The sequence below is a fragment of the Sturnus vulgaris genome, chromosome 17 (assembly GCF_052056855.1).
Source record: "Sturnus vulgaris isolate bStuVul1 chromosome 17, bStuVul1.hap1, whole genome shotgun sequence".
NCBI lineage: Eukaryota > Metazoa > Chordata > Aves > Passeriformes > Sturnidae > Sturnus > Sturnus vulgaris.
Window position 1 is genome coordinate 4665067 of NC_142259.1, and position 25804 is coordinate 4690870.

General features: G+C 43.7%; 1 protein-coding gene across 2 annotated transcripts in view; it reads left to right on the plus strand.

Moving 5' to 3' along the window:
- The window catches only part of CDH4 (cadherin 4), a 420603-nt gene that overhangs the window by 340737 nt on the left and 54062 nt on the right, over positions 1-25804 (plus strand). For both annotated transcript variants that reach the window (XM_088174755.1, XM_088174756.1), the window contains one exon: positions 1556-1728. In XM_088174755.1, the coding sequence (XP_088030881.1) occupies positions 1556-1728 (173 nt within the window). The remainder of the gene's footprint in view (positions 1-1555; positions 1729-25804) is intronic.

Below are 25804 nucleotides of genomic sequence, written 5' to 3' on the forward strand. Positions count from 1 at the left end.
GCAAATTACTTCACACAAGTGCAAAAATACAAACTTCTTGCTAATACTGAGAAACAGAGTTGGGAAAGGTACTGGGGGTGGGATTTCCTACGTGCTGAGTGGCTTGAAGACGCTTGGCTAAGGTACAAAATGCTACAGCCATTTCTAGATCTGCCTATTTAGAGCATGGGGTATTTTTCAAGTCCTTTGCAAACAGATATGAGCTCTCCAGCTCTCTGGTCCTTCTGGACTGGGAGTGTGGTGGCTCCCAGTGTGACCAGGCTGGGGACCTGAGTGTGCCAGAGGAGACACAGCACAGTGCTGATGCAGCCACATGTCCTCAAGTTTGCCCATGGCTCACATCCAGCCCAGAGACCAGAACAATCTCAGCTCTTTCTGTAAAGCCACGTGTGGCTCCATCTGGAGTCAGCTCAGGTTCTCACTGGGACCACTTTGCATCTCTCCAGCACTGCAGGCTCATGAGTTGGCCCGTGTGCTCAGACTTCCCAAATGTGCAGTGTTGGAGGGGCACCTTCCCTCTTTTCATGGATGCTGTTGGGTTTGGTGATCACAAAACGAGGTTATGTCTGGTTTTGCTGTCTCTCTTTGCCTCCCACTCCTCTTCTCAGGTCTCATATCATCATATTCATGCACTGTTGCAGATTGCCTTGTCTGAGCAGTGTGTGCCTGCCCTTCTGCTCGTTGCCTCCCACCAGTATGACAAGTGTAAAGCTGGGCCCTACGAGCTCGGGGGGGTCACAGGACCACGCAGCTGCAGGAGTCCATCCAATCAAGTAACATCTTTTACCCTCATAATGATAATTTCCCACTTTAGCAAAACACCCTGCTGCCAAACTCCAGTGCTAATGAGCCTGTCAGTGCATCAGTGCACTCCGACAGTATCGAGAATGTAGGGATTGTTTTTTGCAAGGCAAATGAAGACACTGATGATTAGCAAGAAACATACCAACAATTCAATACATCACTGGCCACACATACCAAATCATTGATTTTCTGTCCTGCTGGGCAGCAGCTGTTGTATTTGCTCTGCAGAAATGGATTTTTTAAATCCTGGAGGGACAAGAAAGGTGGATGTTTCTCCAAGAACTGGAAGCAGCAGGCAGTTGCTTCTTGCACTGGGCATGGGCATGTTGATGGTGTCCTTCTGAAGCTGCTGAGAAGTCTGATGGGCTTTCTGCTATTAAATTCTACTTCTGAATGCATGTGAATGCAGTGATTGGATAGGAAAAAAATCTCCTGTGAGAATCTGTGAAATTATAGGACAAAAAAAAATGCTGCCCTAAAACTTACAATCACTGAAAGAATTAGAAGTTAATCATAGATACCTTCACATGACTTCTCTCTATCTACCAGTTCCATGTAATCAGCATCCTTCCAGATGATCTATCTCAGCAGTGTTGCTATTTCCATAATCCTCGCCTTGCCTGGCTGGCTGGATTGCAGTGAGGTGTCTCTTCCATAGCATTTCTGAACAAAATGCACAGCCCCAGGTCAGTGGGACCCCAGCGTGCCCTGCAGTGAGGTAGCACTGATGATTCCTCTTGGCTCGTTCCAGGGACCTACGTGATGACGGTGACGGCGAACGACGCGGACGACGGCACCACGGCCAACGGGATGGTGAGGTACAGGATTGTCACCCAGACCCCACAGAGCCCCTCCCAAAACATGTTCACTATCAACAGCGAGACAGGGGACATTGTCACCGTGGCTGCTGGGCTCGACAGGGAGGTGAGTCTGAAACTGCCTTAGCAGGTGTTGTTGAAGGTTGCTGACGTGAAAAGCCCAAACCCTGTCTTTAATCCCAAGCCTCTAAAAGCTTGAGTTGAGGTGTGGAGATCACAGTCTTTGCTTCTACAGCAGCTGTGGGGCATCGTGGCTTTGATGTGATATTTTTGTCTTAATCCATATCAGTCGATGAAACCCTGCGAGAATCTTCAAACTCCAGGAGCTGATATTTTCCTTTCCTAAGTTTGTAAAACTCAAAGATGTAGAAAATACTCCAGGAGGTGTAGGGGGATGAATAAATGGTCATTTCCCGCCCTTCTCTGGGGGACAGTAAAGTGCCAGACACCTATAGCCCTTTCTAGACCTGTCTTTCTTAGTTCTTTGCATGTTATCCCTGGGAAAGGAGCACAGCCTGCCCTCAGCACCCTTCCTGTCCTTGTGTCATTTCCAAACTAGTAAAATGTCTTCCAGTGATTTGGGGTTTGTGTGATGTTCTGCTTTTAGTGCCTCTTCTTTCTGGCGTTTTACAATGTGCAGCTTTACCAAATGCAGCAGAAATTTCACTTTTACTGACAAAAAAATAGCCTGCCAGTATAAAAACTATATAATGTGATTGTCCAAGCTCTGCCTCCTGTGGTTGTGGGTGTAGCTCAAGGACAAAGCATTTACACCTCACACATCAAACAAAAATGAATGCAGTGCCAGTGATGGGATGGAGCAGTGATGGGGAAGGAGGGGATGGGGTCAATGGGTGTGAAGGGAGAGAACCCCAGGACTTCTGCTCTGTTTTTATTCCCCATTGGACTGCAGGTCAATGCAACTGGGGGAGCTCCATGGACTAAATGATGGGAAGGATCATTTGTTCATGGAGCAATGGGCCACAGAGAATATGGAAGGAAGGACCTGCTTAGTCTGAGAGCCAGATGTTCATATTCAGGCAGTCCCCAGTGCTAACACATCCAGTGGGAGAGCCCAGTTTGGGAGGGCCCAGTGTGCTGCTTTTCTGGGAGAAGGCACCAGAAATCAGTTTTGTTCTTCTTTCTCTCCTTTCCTCCTCTGTGGCAATGGCAGGGGCAGAGCAAGCAGGAGTCCCCACATGTGGGCCTGGGACCTAAACTCTAGAGACTTGAATCCTCCAGCACCTTGGAGATTCTTCCCATGCCCTTCAGGCCAGCAGCACATTTTTGGCCCCACTGCTGAGTGCTCTGCCAGGCTCCAGCCAGGAGACATTCCCTGCCAGGGACTGTGCCCGTTTCATTCCCATGTCTGGGGCTGCTTTTTGGCTTCAGAGCAGCTCGGGAATGAATCCCAAAGGCAGCTGCTGAGAGCAGATAAAAGCCCTGGCAACAGCTCAGCAGCACGTGTGGAGCTCCAGGGCAGCCACTGGGACTCTGGGATGGGATGGGATGGGATGGGATGGGATGGGATGGGATGGGATGGGATGGGATGGGATGGGATGGGATGGGATGGGAATGCTGACTGGGAATGCTGGCTGGGAGCAGCACAGAGCTTGCCCTCAGCCCCGTGTGAGGGTGAGCTGGCCCGGGGGGCACAGGCTGTGTGGAACAGCTTTCCAAGGAGAAGGTCAGCAGAGCAGAGAGCTTTCCAGGTGTGCAGACAGGAAGCAGAGCTGGGGGAGCTCCTGCTCCTTCCCACCTGACGTGGCAGACTCTGCAAGCACAACCTCAGGCAGATCTGACCTTTCCCTACTCCTTTTATTCCAAGAGCTGGGAAGTTGGCTGAATCTTAAGCAGGTAGATTATCCCAGGCAGTGCTGGAGCCTGCAGCAGGCTCGCAGTGGAAGAGCAGAAACAAGTGCTGGAGAGATTGCTGGCAGCCCCTGGGGGGATGGCAACAGAGTACTCAGAGAAGAAATTGGAGTTCTGGCAGGAAAATGCTGATTTTATGGAAATGAAAGAACTGTTATTGCCCCCCTGACATCAGTGGGGGCCAGCATTTTAATGCAGGGCTTTATGGGCAGAGAAAGGTCGTTGATTTCTGTTAATTTCAGAAACACAGATTGGGATAACTTGGTTGGGAGAGAGGTTTTAATCTCAGCAAATCACCTCAGAAAAGAGGCAGGTGATAATTAGGGGGAAAGGATAAGGCAGAATCTTTGTCTTTTTTAGTGTTTCTCTCATTGCATCTGAAATATTTTAAAAACTTGCAGGGGAACCATGTGCTTCATGTGAGTTCCCTTGTGCACAGGGTTGAGGAAATCACAGCTGGCACATTGTGTGTGGAAATCTGGGGTTGAGTGTCCCAAGCTGAGTACAAGGTTGGCCAAGGGACACTTGGATTGAGGCAGAACAACCAGCTCTGGGCACAATCCTGGGGCTGCCCTGAAGCTACAGGGCTTATTGCCAGCTCTCTCTCCTACTTTCAGGATTACATCTGGAATTGACAAAACTTTCTGGTTTATTAACATAAAGTTATATTGCATCTAAAATTGTGTTTAAACGCCCCCATTGCTGTGCCACAGACTGTTTTATTGTTTTTGTTTGTTTCTCCTGAAAACTTGAGGAACCTATTAGAGGAGTGAATTTGGGGTTGCTGCTGACATTTCCTTGTCGTTAGGAAAAGGAGACGAAGAGCAATATTTGGAATGCAGATTTGTATAAATTAAAATGTTAACAAATCTGACCTATTCAGCTGAAACTCCTATAACCAAGATAAATTCCCTGGATACCAGTTATTTCTCCAAATGCTTATTGACACATTTATCAGTGCCTGAGACACAATTAAGTTAAGCTGTGGTGATACAGAACCAGGTTTTCAGTCTCCATTGGACCCTTCTTCCTTGCTTCTGCAATGCAAAGCAGGTGTAAAAATAACTTCCAGAGCTATTCCATATCTGAGAGACAGGTCCATGTTCCAGATCCAGCATTTGTCTTTCAAAAGGGAAAAAAGTCACTTCAGAACTTGTGTTCCTAGCTCAGCATTTCTGTTGCATGCTCATTAAATGAGATTTCCTGATGTTCTCAGCATCTCCACTTAAATATTGGTTCTTTGCTGGTTTCCTAAATTACCTTCAATCCATGAAAGAATGAACTGGATGAAGTTTTAGTTTATTTTGTGTCAGGACAAGTGTTTTGTTTGACCTGCAAGAAGCCTATTTTAAGACAAAGTCATGTATTTTTGCTGCTGTTTCTAAACCCCCAGTTCCACAAACCATGGAGGAAATTAAAAACTCAGGCTCTCAAATTGTGCTGGTCTCTCCTAAATGTGTCTGACACTGAAGATAGCACAGTCAAAAGCCAAAGTATTAAAATATTGATGTCTTTAAAGTTACCTTACCTGGTTCCCATTAATCTGGATGTAAATATGGTGACAGTGCTCTGTGTCCACTCACTGCACTTAATTGAATGGATTCCCAAGAAAGATAAAGTTAATTGGACTGCACTTCATAAAAATTTTGAAAGAAGGACAGTTTAGCAGCAGCCTGATGTAAGCCTGGATGCCTGTGGGTGAGAAATGCCAAGGGTGGAATAAAGGAACACCTATCCCTTGAACTTAGAGGAAAGTGATAGGGATTTGGGGTCGTCAGAGGCTCAGAAGTACATTCAGACAGCTGGGTTTTGATGAGAAGGTTAAAAGCAGATACTTGCTGCAGGAAAGCATTAGAGTAACATAGGAAATCTGCAGCTGATTTAATGAAATTAGGAGGGAGAAATCACGTGATGGTGGGAGCACAAAATGTGTGGATTATAGGGAAGGCTGTGAGTGCATGAGATGAACAGGTTGTGGCAAAGTTCAGGGGTAGGAAGGGACCATGGCAGCTGATTTAATTTATGGCAGGCTGCTGCAGAAGTGGGTGGTTCTACATGAGAGGCTGACTGAGGGCTTCATTTAGCAGCACATCTGAATTCCACATTTCATTAAGCTGGGCTTTTTTTTTTTTTCACTGGGAAGAAGATTGCGAGAGGTGAGAAAGGGTCAGGTGAGTGTCAGACACAAGCAGAACATTGATATTTTTGTTTTCCATCCTGAAAAGTAACATTTCTCTGTATAACCTTGCAAGAGCAGGCAGCTCTGTTCCACATGTTGCTTTGTTCCTTCCACTCAGCCCAGTGTCCCAGGTGGGATCAAGGCCAGACTGTCAGTCTGATGGTGCTCCTGGTGCAGTAACTCAACCCCATCGCCAATTTTGATTTCTCTGGTGGCAGAATATCTGTCTCTGTAGCACAGTAAACCTGCACTGGGGCTATAGTATAGGCAATATCATCCTCTGAAGAGCTTCCCCTAAATATTTTATGAACACAGACTTTGAGCAAGCAGGACGGGGAAGAAAAAAAAAAAAAGGAGTGAGAGAAAAGAGAGAAAAGGAAGTGGTTGATCCCAGGCTCTGCTGGCAGGCCAATAAATGTTGAGACATCTCAAATGTCATCCAGATTTATTTGGGATAATAAGTATTTCAGCACTGTGGTGCTTGTAGTGTAATGTTGCTAACTTTTGGAGATGTCCCTTAGAAAGGAGTCCTTTCCCAGCACATTCATCTGGTGCTGGAGAAATGAAGGTAGTCATGAGCACTGAGTTGCTCCTTCCAAATTTCTATATGTTTGTATTTCTTATAAAAGTGATTGGATCTCTGCTGCTGCAAATGCTTTAAAAAATACATGAAATCCGATTCTGTGATTACTGTACTTGGCTCTCTGAAAACGTGATGTTGCTGGTCCTTCTCAAGTGAGTGAAAGATAAAAGGGAGAGCCTGCCAACAACTGAGTTAGAGGTTTATTTTATTTATGAATGAAATGACAGAATTTTTGTGGGGAAGAGGAGAAGTTCTTCTTATTAGCAGAGACAGTTGATTTCTTTTCCAACACTCTGAATTTGGTGCAGCTAGACATTTCTGATACTGCAGAATTTGAAATGTTATGTTAAAGAAAAAAACCCCGATGTACACTGCTCCAAACACTGAGCAGTTAGGTTTTTTACTCTCTGCAGTAACTATTTCAGGTGCATTTATCTCCAGGTCATTGCAATAGCTTTTCAAAACCTCCTTGTTCATTCAAATGCTGGCTGGGAGTAAACAAGGCATTGTCCTGGTACAGGAATTATTTTAGCCTTTGAGACTGCTGTGAAACGGTCCCATAGACAGACATCCACTAGTCTGAAATTACCCAAACACAGTGGGTTTAATCTGGGTTTGTCTTTTCCAACCAGACAGTTATCCAAGTGTAGCCAACAGGTAACTCAGGCTGAGCTTTCTGTACCAGGAGACTTACCAGCAGCTTTCAGTCCTTCATCCACCCCTGGAATACAGCAAAAGGAATTTATTGTTCTAAATTACCGTGGCCCGTGCTAATTATTGCCCTCAGTGCATATCAGTGTGATGTTCTGCAGAGCTGCCTCTCCTGCTCCAAGCAGGGCTGGAGGAACATCTGCTGCAGCGTGAGGCTGAAGGATCCCACACCACAGGAGTGATGGATGAGTTTACCTGGGCAGATAGTCACTCGTGTGTGTGTACTGACAGAATACAGAGAACAAGGGAAAGTGACATCTAAATGGCTTGACTGCATCCTGAGAGCTTCTGTTCCCATTTTCCTCAGTCAGATTAGCCTTCTCCAAGGAGCAGGGAGAAGTAATGCAGAATTGCTACAGGCATGTCACCTTGTGACATGCACAATCCAGCATCCACCCTTGCTATTTGTATCTATTACAGGAGTTCTTTAAAGTAAGAGGGATTCTGCTTTTCATGTTCTTTTCACTACTTTTTCCAGTGAAGGACTAAAACAAGGTTGTTAGACTCTGCAGAGCCACGAGCATCTTGCTTTTCAAGATGAACTTCCCGAATCACTGCATCAAAACATGCAGAAAAATGCCTCCACAGCTGAACTCACAGGAGGGGAACCAGAGGGAGGGATTAGTAATTATTTTGCCAGCAAGGCACATCCATTTCTATGAATTTCGACCAAGAGTCCTTGTGTTTAGCTTCCAGGCTTGCAGGCTCCCCAAGTGTTTTCCAGTGACTGGGATGATGAAGGACTGTAAAAGACTTCCAGGGTTAAGTGGCTTTTCCACTTCACACAGCATTCAAATAGTGATTGGGAGTCCTTGTGGAGCATGTCTTCAAGCCACACATAAACTACCAGAGTCTTAGCAGGGATAAGCAGGTAAAATACTTCAGCATCCTCTGTCAGACTGTGTTTTACTTGTCCCTTCCAGCCCTGGCCCTCATGTGTTTCTGCCACATTAGAAAACAATTCCCCTCTGCCACTGAGGAGCAGTTTGCCCCTGTGCTGTCACACAGCAGGCTCTGCCCTGGCTGTCTGCCTGGCAGCCACGTGCCATCCCAGGGATTTGTGGAGCACAAAGTCACTCTGAGGGATGAAATCCACTCTGTGCACGTCGTTTATCGTGAATGCTGCGTTATCCCTGATACCTTGTAATTTTTCAGGGCCATGTAACGAAAATGTAAATACTGAAGCTTTATGTATTAATATGCCTGAAATCATTACTTAAAGATAAAACTGGTTAAATTATTCAGTTATAAAATTATCCCATTTCCACAGCAGCATATCCTGTCAAAGGAACAGCTGATTACCCATAAGCTGAATTTAGCCAGCAGATTTATGCTGGATTCTGGTTTATGTTTCTACATTGTACATAAGACTGATTTGGGTTTGCTCCATCATTCCAGTGCATTTCATTTTCTCATTACAGACAAGAATGACCTTTCTCAGCAAATTATGGTGAGGAGCACTACCACTCATCAGTGAAGAAGATTCATTTTATTAACCCTGTTCAGTGCTTTGGAAGTGTGTTGTGCACTCAGTGGAGGGCCACTTGCAATAATTTGAGATACCAGAAGTTAGCAGAGTGGGAGGGCTCAAATCTGCTCTGAGCACTGTTGGTCCAGCACTGCTTGAGGGATCTCTCATGGCCTTTGTTGCAGGGTGGGAAAGATGTGAGCAAATTCAAATGTCACAGAAATCACACCATTTGTTTTAATTAAGAAGGGAACAATGCCAGTGGTTCTGAAGACTTGTCACAATTCCCAGAAGGAACATGTCTCCCCATTTGAACTCCTCCAATTGCAGTGCCTGTATGTGTTTCTGGGTGTTTCTGGAATGATCTGTACCTTTTGCTCTTCTACATGATTGCTGCAGCTCTCTAAACAAGAGGCTGACAATCAGTTATAGAGCTCCTGTGTATGGAAAGGGTTTTTTGATTACTTTTCCTTTAAAAAAGCCTGATAGCTAGATCAACTGGTAAAACTGATAGAGAAAGGGCTCAGAGCCATGGCCTTGGAAGAAAACAGAATGAATAGGGGGGGAAAAAAAAGGAGGGGGATATGATAGGAGACACTTATAGAGAATAAAAGAGCTTTCCAAAGAGTGAGGCTGGTAAATAGCTTGAAACCTGTGGGAGTCCTATAAGGAGACACCAAAACAGCCGTGGTGTTTATCCAGGAGGACAGAGTGTAACAGGCTGGAGATCACCTGGCTGTACAAACTGAGAATATATTGGCACAGTCGGGCTGTGAGTTTGTGTGAGCTCAGCCTGGCTGTATGATCTCCTTGCACTCATCTTGGCCCAGTCCTGTCCTAAGGCCTTTCATTCCCCATCAGATTACATTTTTAATAAAGAGGATCAAACAGAGCAGTAGGGCTGGTTTTATTGGTCTGGTTGTTCTGTGTAGGTTTTCAGCTCTGGTCCCAGTGTGTCCTTCCTGAAGCTGTGCACAGGAGGATGCTCCAGTCTCAGAACTGGGCTGAGAATGGAAACCTGCAGCCAGTTTACATCTCCCATGGAGCCAGTTCCACCACGAGTGAGTCCTGCCCTTTGGCTGAAGTGAAGAGTTTCCTCCCACTCAGGCAGTGCCTGTGACACAATTTATTGCCTGCTAGAGTAGCTCCCAATTTGTTTTTTTAATTCTTTCTCCCATTTGGCTTAGACTCTCTTCATACACCTGGCTTGCTTTCGGTATCACCAGCATTTAGATGCTGGAGCCTCTGGAGGAGGTTGTACTGACTCACATGTGGAACTGTAATGACTTTTTATTCATATTTGGGTGAGCTATTGAAGAGATACTACCAAATTGAAAAGCTGCGTGATTTGGGGTTGAACTATTCAGATAAAACAAAGCTTTGAGTTTAATTGGATCCGATTATAGAGTCCAAGCAAGAATAGGACTGATACCCCACTTAATCAGTTCCCTTCTTTTAAATATGGAAATCTTTAGAGCCTCTCCTAAAAGAAAATTCCACATATACTAATAGTCTATAGATCCTTATCTTTCTTCACACACATTTTAATATGTTCAGAGAGTTCTGGTACAGTCTGGCTGCACTTGTTTCAAGTTGCTCTTGAAATCCCACCTCTGACTACAGTGGGTTGGTTTATACATTATTCAGTAGTAAAATCCCAGCTGAATAGGGAGGAGGAAAAAAAAAGTTAAGTATCGGAGTGGAAAGCTCACCAGGTCCTTAGCATAATCTCTCTGGTTCAGACCTGCATTTCTCTTTCTATTTGAGCTTGTCTTACAGTGGAGAAGAGTGTATCATTCTAATTTCAGATAGAAGACTACCTGCTCAGCTCAGGCAGATTTAAAGTTTTTCTTTTGGTACATCACATACTTTGCAACAGCCTCTTCCCCCCTCTAAAGGGATTATTGTCTAAATCTGCACCAGGTCAAGTGAAATAATTAAACACAAGCTGGCTCCACTAATTAACTTATCCACAGACCATTGTCTGTTATTAGCATTTTAAAGAGAGACTTTGTTAACCCCTTCTTCCTAGGCCTAGTGCTACTTTTTTAATAGCAGAATTCATTACTGTGAGCATCTTTGGCTCCATTTCTTGCTTAAATATTGTCTTCAACACATTTGCCAGAGCATGAGTGAGTTTATGGGATGTTTCACCCTGCATCAGCTACTTTTCTTAACTGGGCATGAGAAGAAGGCAGCCTGAAAGCAAAGGACTGTGACTGTCAGAAGACCAAATACAGAGTCTTATATTCTGAAATATTCTTAGAATAGAAAGTTCTCAGTGTAAACAGTGGAGAGGCTGTTACATGCTTTGTAAAGTATAATTTGAATTGTGATGTATCTAATGTTTTTATAGCACATCTCATCTGGAACAGTGTCAGGATCATGGCGTTTGTATTTGCAGAGGATGTAATACTTCCAAAAATACAGAAATGTTGCACAGGGACCAAAATGTGGGCGTTTGCTGTTCTGCATCACGAATACTGTCTGTTTCCTTGAGTTCTGTACTAATTAGTACCCAGAAAGGTGGCAGAAGGTGGCTCTTTGAAGGGGAGGACTGTTCTTGTTAGACACTTGTGAGCATCACTAGGCTGGCTATAAATAATCACAACATCAGGTACTGAGGTTTGGGTTATTCTCCACTCACTGCAGGCTGAGAGAGGGCTCATGGATAAGGCCAGCAAGGTGTCACGTGCAGGCAGGATGGAGCTGTGTGTTATTCTTCCCAAAACTGCACATTAAAGCATCTAGGAGCTTGTAGCAGCAGAGCTGAAGCACTGAGGCAGTTTGTTCTTTTGTCATGGTAACCTCACTATTTTTCTTCTAATTTTTAGGCTAAATATTTTCCTTTCATTGTTGTTCTGTTATTCCAGTTTCTAAAAAATTCCGAGGACTTTGTGTAAGAAATCCTCATTAAATAGAGTACATGTCAGTACAATCATGTTTTATTCAAGCTATTCATTTTTGTACTTAAAATGCTTTCTGTTCCAAATGCCTTTCCAGAGAAATAAATGTGGTTTTCAGTTAAAGTAAACAGGTCACATACTCAGTGACCTCAAATCTGATGTCTCAAACTGAGAAGGGGAACTAATTGCATAAAAAGGCAGTGACTTGTATTATCCAGATGTTCAATAAGTTGGTCTTTCCAGTCTTATTTATACATGCCTGAAAAATAAATAGATTGCAGTTTCTTATTCATGCCAACGTGGCATTCACATCAGTTTATAGGGAAGGATCTTGTTTTAATGGCTCAAGGCTTGGGCAGATGCCCAAGGAGGGGTAACCTGACCAGACTGATTGCAGCTGCCTGAGAATGGGAATGGGGCTTTGGAAGTCAACAGCAAATGACTCTTGCAGAAGTGGGAAGCTTTTCTGCCAGATATCTGCTATTCTAAAGGGAGGGTTTGATGCCATCCAAGCAGGAGCATGCCAAATAAAATGCCTACTTAGGAATCATTGTGGTCAGCTTGTGAAGGTGAGTTTCAGAGAGGTCAGAAGAACAGCATCCTTGTCTCTTGAACTCAGGGCCAACTCTGCCCAGAGCTGCCCAGCCACAGAGATCTGCTGTGATCAAAATATCCTCCCCTGTACTGGGTGTGTTGTGCTCACAGGGGAGCCTGTGCTCGTGTGAAGTAGGAAATGAGAGGACACTCCATGCATTACTCACTGTGGAAGTGGTTTGTTTTGGAGATGTGTATGTTTCTGCAATTGTATTAGCCATTAAACTTCAGCCCTGGAAATGCTTTCATCTTGGCTGGTTCCATCTTTTTGTGGCCATGGCAATGCAGAGGAGTGTGATGGGAAATGCATTACCAGATTTGTAAATTATGTGCAGTTCCCCCATGTGTTTGATATCAGAAGACGATGTTTGACAGAGAAGGTAATAAACATATTTTCTGGTAAATCGGCAGCTAGATGTGGTTTGAAAGAAAACATTTGAGCATAAAGAGACAATCTGGAAGGATTACCAGTGCTGAGCAGTGTCAGTAAATCTGCCCCACAGATGAGCAGCAGAGCAGCTTCCACCAGTGAGTGCTGGAGAGGAGCTGGGTGGCTTCATGGCTTCAGGGTTTGAGCTCTTGACAAAGCAACTGAGCTAAGTTCCCTAGAAAAACAGCCTGCAGGGAGACTTGCAGGACACCAGATGGTTCTTAGGGTAGGTAGCCCACTCCCAGCTCCTTTGGCCATGGCCACAGCCCTGAGAACCCCTAAGGTAAAAAGCAGGAAAATCTCTCAGATCTATCCATCAGATGAGAAATTGAAGCATCAGCAATTATTTATTTAGATGATCCTGATTAAGCAGGAAATGCCCTACAACATTTTCCCCACCCCTAGATTAGGACAAAATAATGAATTATTTTAATTGTAATTACCGGTCAGAAAATAAAATCTAGAAAGATTTAGCATTTTTGTTTTAATAGCTGCAAAAATGCCACATTGATATTGGTCTTCTAAAATGATGTTTGACATTTTGAAAGATCAATTTTTGTCAAAGTTAGCTCAGACGATTAAAATCATTTTAAAAAGGACTCTTTCAATGTAAAAATAAATTCCAAGTGAGGGAGAGCTTTCAAGTGCTTGTCCTTGGGAACAGTTTCACTCTTAGTGTCTTGTGATGAAAAACCATTTTGTCATAATATTCTCCACCAGTTTTCATCCTCAGGCCCCTTCAGCCCTCTATATGGTCTCTGCCACTACTGTCATCCAACCATATCAAAATGAGTATTTAGGGATGTTCTTCTGAAAACTAATTCCAGTGTTTGCAATAAGAGCTGCTAATGTAACTCATAGTGACCACTGCCTGCAGTATCAGCATCTTCAAAGGCTGACTGACACATTGGAGAAATGGATTTTGTGCTACTCTGCTGACCCCAGACTCTGTGCCAGGGCAGTTCAGAGAGGGGCACAGGCACAGTCCTTTTCATACAAGTTCCATAGGGAATAAGGAAACCTAAATTACAGACTTCATATCCAGATGTGCAGGGGAGCGTTCAAGGAAAATGCATCAAGACATCTTGCAAAAACTCATTTAAAGTTACATAAATTATTGTTTGCATTTTCACATGCAGTTATTTTCAAGTCTAACCAGCTGTATCTGATTGAAGTGGCCCTAAATAAATAGATGGTTACATAAACACAACATTTGTTTGGGGATTTTTTCCCAATAAGGTCTGGGCCCTGTTTGCTTCACAGCGCTGCACAGACTGTGAGAAGGAGGTGTCTGAATTTCAATGGGACATTTTGACACAGAAAATCCCATTCTTAGTATGTTTGGAGTTTCTAAGTCATATGGTGACAGCTACCTCAAAAGAAGACACAGTAAATAGTATGGCACATACTGTGCAGAGAAATTGGAATGCAAGCAGAAAGTCCAAAGAGGTGGTCACATTTCATTTCACGTTTTTCACCCCATTTCAGTACATCAAGCCCATGTCTGGTGTGTGCTGATGCACTGAGCAGATGTTCTGCTGACATCCCCAGCAGCACCTCGGGTTGCTGTTTGTTGGGAAGGGCTGGTGTTTGCTGTTCCAGGAGAGCCCTCTGTCACGATCCAAGGTGATAACGCCTCACTCCCTCTGCCCCTGTTATCTCACAGATCAGTTACCTGATAAATGCTCACCAGAGCCAGGCTTTGGATACTCACTGCTGCACGTTCAATCCACAAAGTTCAGAAGTCCTTAAGCACCTCTGAAATGCTTTCTAGCAGGTCCCAAGGTTCTATAAATGAGGAAATAAACCAAGTGACGCAAGGCACAGAGATGCTCAACTGTGCTGTCTCTGTTCCAAACCAGAATAAAACATGAAAGAATAATCTGAAAGACGTGACAGGTTTTATTGAAGAAATAATCAGAGAGTCGCTTATCAGAATCAAGAAACCTGCTTTATCCTTTGTTGCATTATAAATAAGAATTATATTTGTTCTTGGGAAACAAGCCTGAAGTACACTGCAAGATGTTATTATGAGTGATGCACCAGGAGGAGCTGAATAAATACTGCCTGTCTGCCCCATTAGGTGGTTTTGTTTCTTACATTTCTCTGATTCCTTTACCAGGAACGAGTTGTTTTATCATTCAAAGGCGAGCCATGATTGGTTTGCTTGTGAGGGCCTGAATTCCAAGCTGAAAGAAGGGAGGATGCCAGGCAAGGAGTGTGGTGGTGGGAAGGAGGCAGGGGCTGGGGTCTCCGGGTGAACTCTGCTGCAGGGAGACACTGTTGGCTAGGGACTGATGCTGGTATGGAGGAAACCAGAAGGAACAGGAAGATAAAAGGTAGAAACAGAAATGGAAGGAAGAGACATTTGTAGGGATAGAAGATGAAGGAGGGTGGAAGAGAGGAGTTTACTTTTTCCACTCTTGTAAACTCCTGCAAAGGCTGTTAGCTGTGGATTTGAAGGGCTGTAGAGAATGCCATCCTGGGCAGAGCACACAGAGTGCAGCATCCTCTCACCATCCAGCATCTGCCAGAGCTGCAGGCACGAGCTCTTGGTTATGTCTCGCGCTAGGTGATTAGATGTAAAATTACACAGTTTCATCCCAACTTGGAACATAAAACCACTTCCATGCTCTGTCTTGACTGTTCATAATGTTTCTTGGCAGAAGTTGTTGCAGACACCAGCTTTCAATCCTTCCAAATTAAATGTCAGTTGATGGCAGCGCCGTCACCAGCGGGAGCGTCCTGCTCATCCCATTCCCCCGGCGCTGGGAGCAGCTCTGCACCTCCTCAGCTGCCTGATGAGCAGCTCAGCTGGGAGCAGTTTCAGAGGAGATCTTTGACTTTCTTTGGCTTCCCCAGAGGAATTCGTAATTATTTCCTCCTTTATCATGGAGTGCAGCTGGAGTCTTCAGCTCCATTAGAACTGCCCTGGTAATTTCACAGTGTGAAATTTACAGCAAACTAGGGACATTAACGTTAAATAAATTTATGCAACAGCAACCCTCACCCAAGTCATTAAAAGTGTGTGCAGTTTTTAATGGATGCTTCAGCGTGGCATTTGATAAGTTTGTTCATTTCTTTTCCCACTCTGTTAATTATACATACACACACACATTCTTCTGCCAGAGGTATTGGTAGAAGCTGGATGTGGCCATGGATGTCACCTCCTTGCAAACACTTTAAACATGGCTGTAATCCCAACCCCAGTGCAGTGAGGAGAGGCTGTCACCGAGAGTGAATTTAGGGAGGGAATTGTGAGAGTGTGGGTCTGTATGTGACTCCAATAATCCAGTTGAACTATGTGATTCTGAATCACATCTATTTGAAAAGACAGGATATCATAAAGGCTGCTAATATGGTGGAAAATTGTATCAAGCTGAGACAAGACAAAGTTGATTATGTGCATGAGTAGTGCAGATGTGCCTGGCACTGGTCTTTTATGCATATTGATTGATCTTAAATACAGCAGAGCAGGGGATGGGATGGGGTTTCTATGGTTATTGATTTTGTTTCAGCTCCTTGGGCTGTCATCAGAGGCTTTCAGATCTCACTGCCTTGACCAACACAAGCCCTGATCAGAAAGCTTGATAAGAAATCAGGCATGGGGCTGAGGTCCTGACCAGAGAAACCATCCTGGGTGTGTCCTTTGAGAAGCAGATACTCAGGAGCACCCCTGCTCTTATGGAGCTGGGGTGTGGAATTCCCTGGGAGGCTGCAGTTGGGCTTTGGGGCTGCCTTGCTGATGTTCCCAGCGTGGGCTGTGCAGGAGCAGCCTGGAGTGCTCACCAGGTCAGTCTGCTGCGTGATCTGCTTTGCATCACTGTGCCAAAGGAGGAGACTTGGTTTCCTAATTGTTTAATTTTGGCTTCTGTAAACCTGCTGGAGCTGAGCTGTTGTTTTTCCACCTCTCCCACGTTCCAAGCAGTGAAGCTGGAAACAGGAGGTGTTCATCCTGTTCTTTGGTTGTTGTCTCATTCCTCGGGAGTCTTTATTAAGTTTTCTTTAGTCCTGCTCTGCCTGGAGCCACTGACCTCTGCCACCAGAGCTTCTGGCTTCCAGGGGCTCTGTGACTCTGCTGGCATGAGCCATTTCATGGTTTTCAACTGAAAGAGAGCAGGTTTACATTAGATATTAGGAAAAAATTCTTTACTGTGAGGGTGGGGAGGCCCTGGCACAGGGTGCCCAGAGAAGCTGTGGCTTCTCCATCCCTGGAAGTGTCCAAGGCCAGGTTGGATGGGGCTTGGAGTGACCTGGGACAGTGAAAGGGGTCCCTGCACATGGCAGGAGATGAGCTTTAGGGTCCCCTCCAACCCAGGCTCTTCCATGATTCCATGATTCTCTGATCACTGGCATGGAGCTTGAAATATGATGTGGGAGTCAAATAAGATGCTGGTTTTATAATAAAAAAAAATTAAGGAGTAGAGATAATTAAGCATCTAAGCAGTCAGTAGAATGGATTTGTGGATTTTTGTCCTGGGAATTCTCCAGTATCCCACTCCTGAGGGTTTTTATATGTATGGGCATCTCCACCTACCTTGGCTGCAGCCTGAGCTCTGTGCAGGTGAGTCTGCAGACACAGGTGAGTTTTCATGACTGGTTTAGTTCTGAAAGAGCAATTTGTAAGCACGTTGAATCGAGTGCATATAACATACTTTGATTTATATTTAAGCTGAGGTGAAAGAGCCCTATCTGTGATTATGGTAATCAAAGACAATATATTGAAATTCAGTTTTCTAATGTACACATCATTTATCAAATCTCTGCCTAATAATGCCAACATTTGCTGCACAGAAATGCAACGTGATGGATTACCTGCTTCCCACCAGCTTTCTGAAGGCCGAGGAAGATAAACACAGGATTCTTGTAGAAATGTCAAGTTCAGGCTGGGGAGAGGGACTGAAATCAAAAACCCCAGGGCAGTTAGCAAAATCCATAAGCAGGGTGAGAATTTCATGGACCTTACAGTCCTCAAAGGAAACAAGTTTCTTTGTTTCTTGCTGTCACCAAGAGCACGAGCGACCCACCTGCTGCAGGCAGAACGTGTCACCTTTTGCAGAATTTGGCCTGGTTTAGTGCCTGCTCTTGAGATGTTGATGATCTAAAAAAAGCACATTTTTTACATCTAAAGCAGCAGCGATCTGGACTTGGATCCATAACAGCCAGCTCTTGCCTGGAATCTGAAAGAAAAAAAAAAGCTTAGAAATATGAATTTCAAATTAAAACCAGGGAAAAATAAATAGCAGAAAACACTTTTATTTCTTGCTGAGCTTCTATTCAGTTCCTGCTTCCTGTGTTGACAGTGTAAGTTATACTTGGGCAGGAAAAAAAGGAAGCCCACAAACATAATTGCAACCATGTCTAATTAGGCAGAGCTATGTAAATTTAGCGTTTCTACATGATTATAAATGTCAGGAGAGCCTTAGATAAGACATGAGAGTTTTGAGTATCTCTTGTGTACCTAGTCTAAAATGTCCTTATTGCTAATCCTATTCATCTGGAGTTGCTTCCTAATTAGAATATTTATGGGCTAATAAGGAGGTGAACAAGACACTCCAGTTCAGTTCCAAAGGTGAGAGCAGGGATTCATTAGACTCGGCGTCTCTGTTTTGATTGCTGTACAATGTAATTAACATTGTGCTAGACAATCATTTTAGATTTACCTTAACAACAAATGTTTAAGAAGATTCCTGTTGTTCTGTCTTCCTGCCTTGGTCTGCTGCAACCAAATCAATGATATCAGCAGCTTTGAGAGATTGGGGGGTTCCTGGATGGTTTTTTTTCCATTTTTAATTTTCTGAACTGTTTTGACCTCAGTCTGTCAGTTACTGATGTTTCTGAGTTTTGGCCATGCCAGCTAAAAGTGAATCTGGTTTGCATATTTTATGAATTCATGTTTTATAAATTTTATATCACTAGGACCTACTTTATAGGAAATGCTTATTTTGATATTTTGGTGCGTTTTTTTCAGAATTTTCACTTGCATGTCTATAGCCAGTGACCTGATATGAAACAGAATTTTTAAAGTCAGATAGAGTTCAGCTGATCTTAGGTTATACTAGCACTGGGAGTACCTGACACTCAGTGTCTGACTCTCTAATTTTTCTTCTGGAAGGTTCTTCCCCACCACAAGCCCCAGGTACAGCAGCAGCAGGAAAAATTCCTCCTTCATCCAGATTGAGAGCCAGGCAATCCTGAGCTGCACCCCACGGGGCTGCAGACCTCGCTGATCCCCCACTGTGTGAGGATTTGGCTCTTTCCTTTGTGGGATCATCTCCTCTCTTCCCCACTGAGGGAGGGTCCAGTCTTTGCCCACCCATCCAGACCTTGCAGAAGAATCTTCCACATTTCCTCCTGCTGCCTCCCCTGGCTTTTGCAAGGTGCTTCTTCCAGCTTGCTGCCCAGCTCCCATTGTGACGGGCCCTGGGCACTGCCTGAGGAGAGATGCTCTCTCCCTGAGTCCAGGGGGAAGCTGCTGGGAGGGTTGCCAGCCCCAGACCCCTGTGGCATTGATGCTCAGGCCAGAAAACCTGGGGGCAGCTCCTTTAGAAAGGACAGGACACTGAGTTCCTCTTCTCCCTCTCACATCTCTCTTCACTTGAAGCCCCACTTCTGTCTGCTGACCACATCTGAGTTCTGCAAAGCAATGGCCATAATTAACACAAATGCTAAATTGTCCCTTTATTTTTGCCAGTGCTGTGGCCAGTCTCAGAGTCAGCTCCTTTCTAAGGGCAAGTTGATGAAAGCAAAACCTGGGAGGCCTGATCTCTTCTCTTTCCTTTGCAAACTGATCTGGTTGTCTGAGAAAACAACGTTCTGTGGCTTTAAAGGTGTGATCAGAAAAGTTGTTAAGATGTCAAGTCACGTTACTTCAAGTCTTCTCTGTATAAATTACAGTGAGGTATGGGGATCTCATAAATAATGATAAATATAGCAACATTCTACTGCTGATGGAAATCATTATCAGCCATTATCAACTTTAATTAATATATTCACATTATTCAAATCCAGGTAGAAAATATTCTTTGGCATCAAGTCTAGAGGAGTGTGGGCTTTTGTGCAGCTTGAAAAGCAGCTGGCAACAGGGAAGCAGCTCTGGGAAAATATTTTGTTAAGACTTAGGGGCCAGCACATTGATTGTCCCATAAATGTCCCCCACTTTCCATGTTTGTGTGCAAGGGCTGGTAGATATCATGTTTTCCAGGGTTATTTCTTTCCTTGGAGCACTGCTCCTGCACCAGCAGAGCTTTCTGTTGTTTGTGGCATCTCAGTTGTCTCCGTGGCAACCAGGGTAATACTGGGGAATATACACAGTTGAAGATGCTGGAGATAAGTACTGGTAGCAAATGTTCTTTAACATGAAAAATGAGTGAAAACAAACAGAAAATATGGGCTAAACAAACCTCTGCTAGTTCTAAATGGAATGGTTCTTGAAAATTTCCATTAGGACTTAACAACTCTTTAAATAAATAACCAGTATGTCCCCTTCCATCTGAGGGTTTCCATCTGCTGATTGTGTTTGTTTGCTTTTCTCCCATTTTGTGAAAATCCCGAGGCCCAGTCCTGCTGCACACCCAGCCCCTGGGTACATACAGGGCTGAACATTCCCTTCCCTTTGGAAAAGGAGCTGAAAAACAGCATCAGACAAATGAACCCCACCTGCCACTCCAGGAGCTAACCCGTGAAACAAACCCTGCATCCACACCTCCTGATGACCCTGGAGCGTGGCCAAAGGCCTGATTGCAGCTTTCCAGGAGAGAGGAGGGTTTGTTAGAGCAGGAATTCCCTGTTTATCCCCTGTGCTCAGCCTGCCCCGTGCAGCCAAGGCAGAGGGCTCTGCTCTAAGGTCCCATAGAGCAGGTGGGAAACTTCCAGAAGAGATGCTCCTGCACCCCTCCTACCCCTCTGTGCCTCCATGGGCAATGCAGAATCTCTGGGATAATCCCTGTCCCTCAGACATGCACCCTCTAATATTTAAACCAAAGAAGGTGCCAGCCTAGGGTGGCATTTTCTGTTCCAGACAGAGCAGTGAAAATGGGATCTCTGTGGTGTGTGCTGTGTTTTCCATGGGAAAGGCTCCCATCAGTGATTCCATGGGCTAATGGCTTAGTTAGAGACCTTAATGACTCAAAGTGAGGAGCTGTTACAGCTGGTGTGAGGTAGCACTTTGTTTCTGCCATCAGATAATACATCTCTAAATCTGGACTGCTCTGATGTTTCCTGTGAGAAAAAAGAAATAAATCCATACAGCTCCCATTAACCAAGAGAGAGAGGTAAACACTGCTGTTAGTGGGGTGAGATAAAACCTTTTCACTCTGGGACACAAATGGGAGTTCAACTTATGATAAAATTAAATACATTTCATGATCTCACCTCATTCCCCACAGGGAGTCAATCCATCTCACAGAATTCTTGACACACACTTACACAGCCTCCAGCTTCTGAGAGAGACCAAGGACCAGAGTCCTAAATCCCTCTGTATTCTGCCTGAAGAGCATGGTCCCACCAGCTCCACATGCACCCTGCTCTTACAGCCCTGCTTCTTTCTTGCAGTGAAGAGCCTCAGCTTCTGGTTCTGCTGCTTTCCCAGCATAGTTTTGTCTGGGAAGTGAAGGAAATACAGCAACACACATGAAAAATTTACTTAGTGTAAGTTCATACACCTGAACCTGAGGTGAGCAGCTCCAACACTGCACACTGCTGTAGGAATAGGAAAATTACTGATGTGCTCTTCCAAAAGTACACATCTCACCAGTATTTTGGAGAGTATTAAACTTAGAATCTCATCAGCTCCTCCTAAATCTGCTGCAGGGGTAAGATGTTCAATTGGATTCTGGAGAAAATAGGGAGGCAGTTTTGGGAATGTTTCCCTTGCACTGTACAAGCAGCTGAGATTTTAGAGCGTGGACCACAGATGAGATGGTTTCATTTGAATTCCACGTCACAACCAAAGCAAAAAAGTTTGTTTTGAGGGAATTCTTTATCCCACAGTGTCCAGTTTTCCTTTGCAATTGCCAGAAATTATCAGTACTGGAATAAGGACTATTGTTTACAATTAACATAGGCTGAACAAATCCCAGCTGACACGTGGTACCCTTAAGTGGCATAAGGCACCCCAGGTTTATGGCAGGTGGCATAAGCAGATCCTGTGGAGGGACTAAAGCACTGTAAATCTACACCCCAGCTTTTCTCACAACAGTTTTTTTTTCTGTACCTCCATCCTCAGTCTGCAGTTACATTTTTGGACTGGTTCTGTCACTGAGCACAAAGCAGTGAATTGCTGCCCAGAACTTACAGTCAGTTTATCTACGTGTGCAAAAAGTTTCTTTTGGGAATAATTCTGCTCAGGGAGCTGATGCAACTTAGCAAAAGGACTGTCTTGCACATAAAAACAGGTCTGAGCTGAGGGTGGAGGGAAAAGAAGTAAAGTTGTGAGGGTGGATTTAATCAATACAGTTTTACTTCTGTGCATAAAGAAGGCTTAAAACTGCATTCAGCAGCTCCAACTGGACTCTGCAAACCAATGAATCCCTCTGAAAAAAGAGCCTTAATTCCTCTGCCTGTTTCTCATTTGAGGAACAGGAATAATTCTCAGCTTGCAGAAGTTTAATGAGTATGAATTTGTCAATATTTATGCCTACAAAGAAAATAAAATATGCTGACATTATTTATAGCATTTCAGTAAGCTCGTCAGAGCAGCATCATATATGATCAGGTCATGGGTTAACAAGGATTAATTATCTTGGCAAAATTATGCTTTGCAGTTTTTCATTTCAGTCTGTTACTTTTGAGTATTTGATAATGTAGCCTACTAAATTCAGGGTCATTTTGCTTCTTGTATGAAATTCAGCACTTCTTACATAAATGTTTTTTAAGCAGAAATGTAGCCGGAACTGGGGACAGCTGAAGTGCTGAAATTCCCTCTTGCAGGTAATAGCCAAGAAAGTGCTACATTCCTCCAATTTTCTATCTGCAGGAATTGCATTTCATCACATAAAGGTGGTTGGCAAGTTCCTCTTTCATACCTGGTGGCAATGTGAAGTTAATGCCATATTACAGGAACCTGGGAGGTTGTCAAGGGGGTCTCCACAGTGCCAATTTCTTTATAAAATTTCCCCTGCTACGATGGAACCTGCTCCTGGCCACCTAAAGGCCTTTGACTCTCACAAAGATCCTGCACATCCCTTGGATGACAAAAAAGCATAGAAATTAAATGTTATTTGATTAAGGCCTTGATCTGGGAAAATTAAATTTTGCCTTCAATTATTGCAGTGACTTATGGCTGCTGCTCCATCCTCTTGTCATACACAGTCACCAGGGAGGGCCCAGGGTACCCTTCCAAAGGTCTCCCTGTACAGCTGGGACAATTTAGGATTACCAAAAATCCCTTCTTGGTCTACTCCCTCCTCTTTCAAATAAATAAACAGGGCGTTTAATTTCACACTCCATATATCAATCTGCTTTTTCTGGAGCTCTGCTCTGAGCAGAGCCTCTCCTGTCACTGACATGGAGCAGTTTTCCTCTGGATGGCAGCTCTCTCTGGAGTCTCACCTGGGTGTACAGAGACTCCTAAGGCAGATCTGATGAAGGCTGACAGGCTCAGTATGGGAAGGAAAACATCCCTGCTCATCACAGCAGCCCTGGCAGTGGCACTGTGCCAGCCTGGCATCTCAATCATTTCATTTATCTGCACTTTTTTAGTTAATCATTGAAGTCATTTGTTCCTGTTCCTCACTTGCCTGGTTTTATCTCTGTCTGAAGCCTTCTGAGCAGGCAGGACAGTGAGTTGTGCTCAGGGTAATGAGTTGTACTCAGAGTATTGAGTTGTACTCAGGGCAGTGAGTTGTACTCAGAGTAGTGAGTTGTACTCAGGATAATGAGCTGTACTCAGGATAATGAGTTGTACTCAGGACAGTGAGTTGTACTCAGAGTAGTGAGTTATACTCAGAGTATTGAGCTGTACTCAGGATAATGAGTTGTACTCAGGGCAGTGAGTTATACTCAGAGTATTGAGTTGTACTCAGGATAATGAGTTGTACTCAGGGCAGTGAGTTATACTCAGAGTATTGAGTTATACTCAGAGTATTGAGTTGTACTCAGGATAATGAGTTGTACTGTCCAGAGCACAGAGCAGGTGCCTTAAGGGCAATGCAGCCCTGCTGGAGCTGGGCCATGGCTCCCTTTGAAAATCATCTGCCAAACCTCTGAGTCACCAGAGGCTGGGCTTCAGAGCTCACTGTGCTGCTTCTCTGCTGGCTCTTTGGGTGTAATGGAACCCAAAATTAAGTTTGCCCAAATGCCTTGCAGCCACTTCCTGTTGCAAACCCATGATGGGTCAGTATAGCAGTCAATATTTGCTGGGGTCACTGTGTCCCACTCCCCAAATGCTGTACCCCAGAGAGCAATGAGTGCTGACAGCCATCAGGAACCTCCATGGGAAGCTCTGCACCATTAAGACTGCTCTCTGAAAATAGTTCTTCATTTTGGTGGCCTTTCTTTTGTAAGAGTACACATAATTATCCATTCGTGACTTCTCTCAAATCCATTAATACAGTGTTTAATAAAAAATCCTTTTTTCCTATTTGTCTAATACAACTAGATATAAATATCAGGATCATTAGCTTGTAAAAAAAGTTGAGATGCCTCCTTCAGAAAAGTGTAGCACTTTATCCTCCATTAATCCTAGACCTTGCTCAGTGAATGATTTGTACCATTGAAGTAATTGAAGCTGTGCAGCATTTGATAAGTTATCAAAACTTTATTACTGTATTTTTCTCTGGACCTAAGTGTTTTTCCCATCAGATTCAGTCTGAATTGTAGCCCTTCTACACCAAGACATAGTACAAGTCAAGTATTGAATCAACTGCATTTCTTTATTTCCTGTGTGTTACATCTTTAACATTATTAATATATATAAAATTATCAAGATCAAATATTGCTCGTGTTCAAATGCTCTTGTTTCTTGACATGGGTCAGAATTTCCAGCCAGAAAAAAAAAAAAATCCTTCACTCACAGGAAAATCTTTCAGTTCATTTTCCCACAGCACTGGAGATCTTTTTCACTGCACCTGTTTTCATGTAGCCCTTTTCCAAGGCAGGGAAACAAAGCCTTTGCAGGCAGAGCTGGTTTTGACAAAAGCCCCCTTTGCTGTTTCCAACTTCAGTACCAAACTGAATTTCTTTTCCAGAAGCTGTCAATCACATTGTCCCTCAGCAAATCGACACAACATGACCCTGCCCACGCTGGGTGAAACAGCTCTTAAGATAAATACAATAGGGAGCATCTCACATTAATCTCTTCTCTGTTATTTGACTGTTTTCCACTAACCTTTCCTTCTGCCAAATTTAATTAAATCAGCTGTTTTTGTGGCTCTAACCTGTTCCTTCTCTGTTTGGACATTCTCTTCAATTCATAAGGCACATATGATATGCAGCCAGCAGGGACTTAGCCAAGCCATTTTCTTAAAATAATTCTCAGCAATGAATAACGAATGACACCAAAATGAGTTTATTTTATCCAGACCATAAGGAGTCAACACACTACAGATGCCCCAGACTTGTGTTGTGCTCCTGACTGCCAATAATTTTAAAATCCAGGATCTTAGTGTTGTTCATACCACATGTATACATACAGGATTAGACAAAATGGTTTGAATATATTACATTGATTGTATTTTTTTTACTTGCTGCACTTACAGATTTTTTTAAAAACCTCATGTTCCTCAGAAGAAAAAGGTCTGGCTACATCAGTGGTGTCATGAGTGTGGCATTTCAAGCTTATCTGCAAAAATGAGACCAAGTATAAATAATGAGCAATATTATGAATATTTATTCACCTACACTGATCCTCCTGATGATCTTTTTCAAGCTTCCAGCCTGACAGAGCTTAAAGAAGGCAGTTTTACCTGAATTGTGAAAGGTTTTTCTTCCTCTTTCTAATCAAGCGTGATATACCAGAAAACAAATCAGGCTGATAAAAACAGAAGTCAGACTTACAAGAAAAACAGCTGTAGCAGCTAAATGGCTTAAAGCAGAGAAAGTAGGAAAACAGCATGTGGGCCTAATGATGGGTGGTTTTCAGGTTTCAGAATACATTAAGGCATTCTCCCTGTTTATTAAATTGCTCTGGCAGCATTTGACAGCAAAGGTTTTGTGGATTATAAGAGTGCAATGGACATAACTAGGGTATTTTTTTTATCCTAAAGCCTGGCCTTTGGGTAATCACCAAGAAGTTACACGCTGCAGGAGGAATTTGCTTTGCACAAGTCCAAAGAAGGTTGTTTTTTACTTTAAAAAAAAAAAAGTTTCTGAAGATTGTTGTTTACTTTCCCTTCTCTGCCTTGAGATTTTGAGGTTTTTTCTGTCTCAGCACTCACTCCTTTTGTCAGTAAGTGGCAGAAACCACCTGGAAGCAGCATCAATTTACTGCAGGCATATTT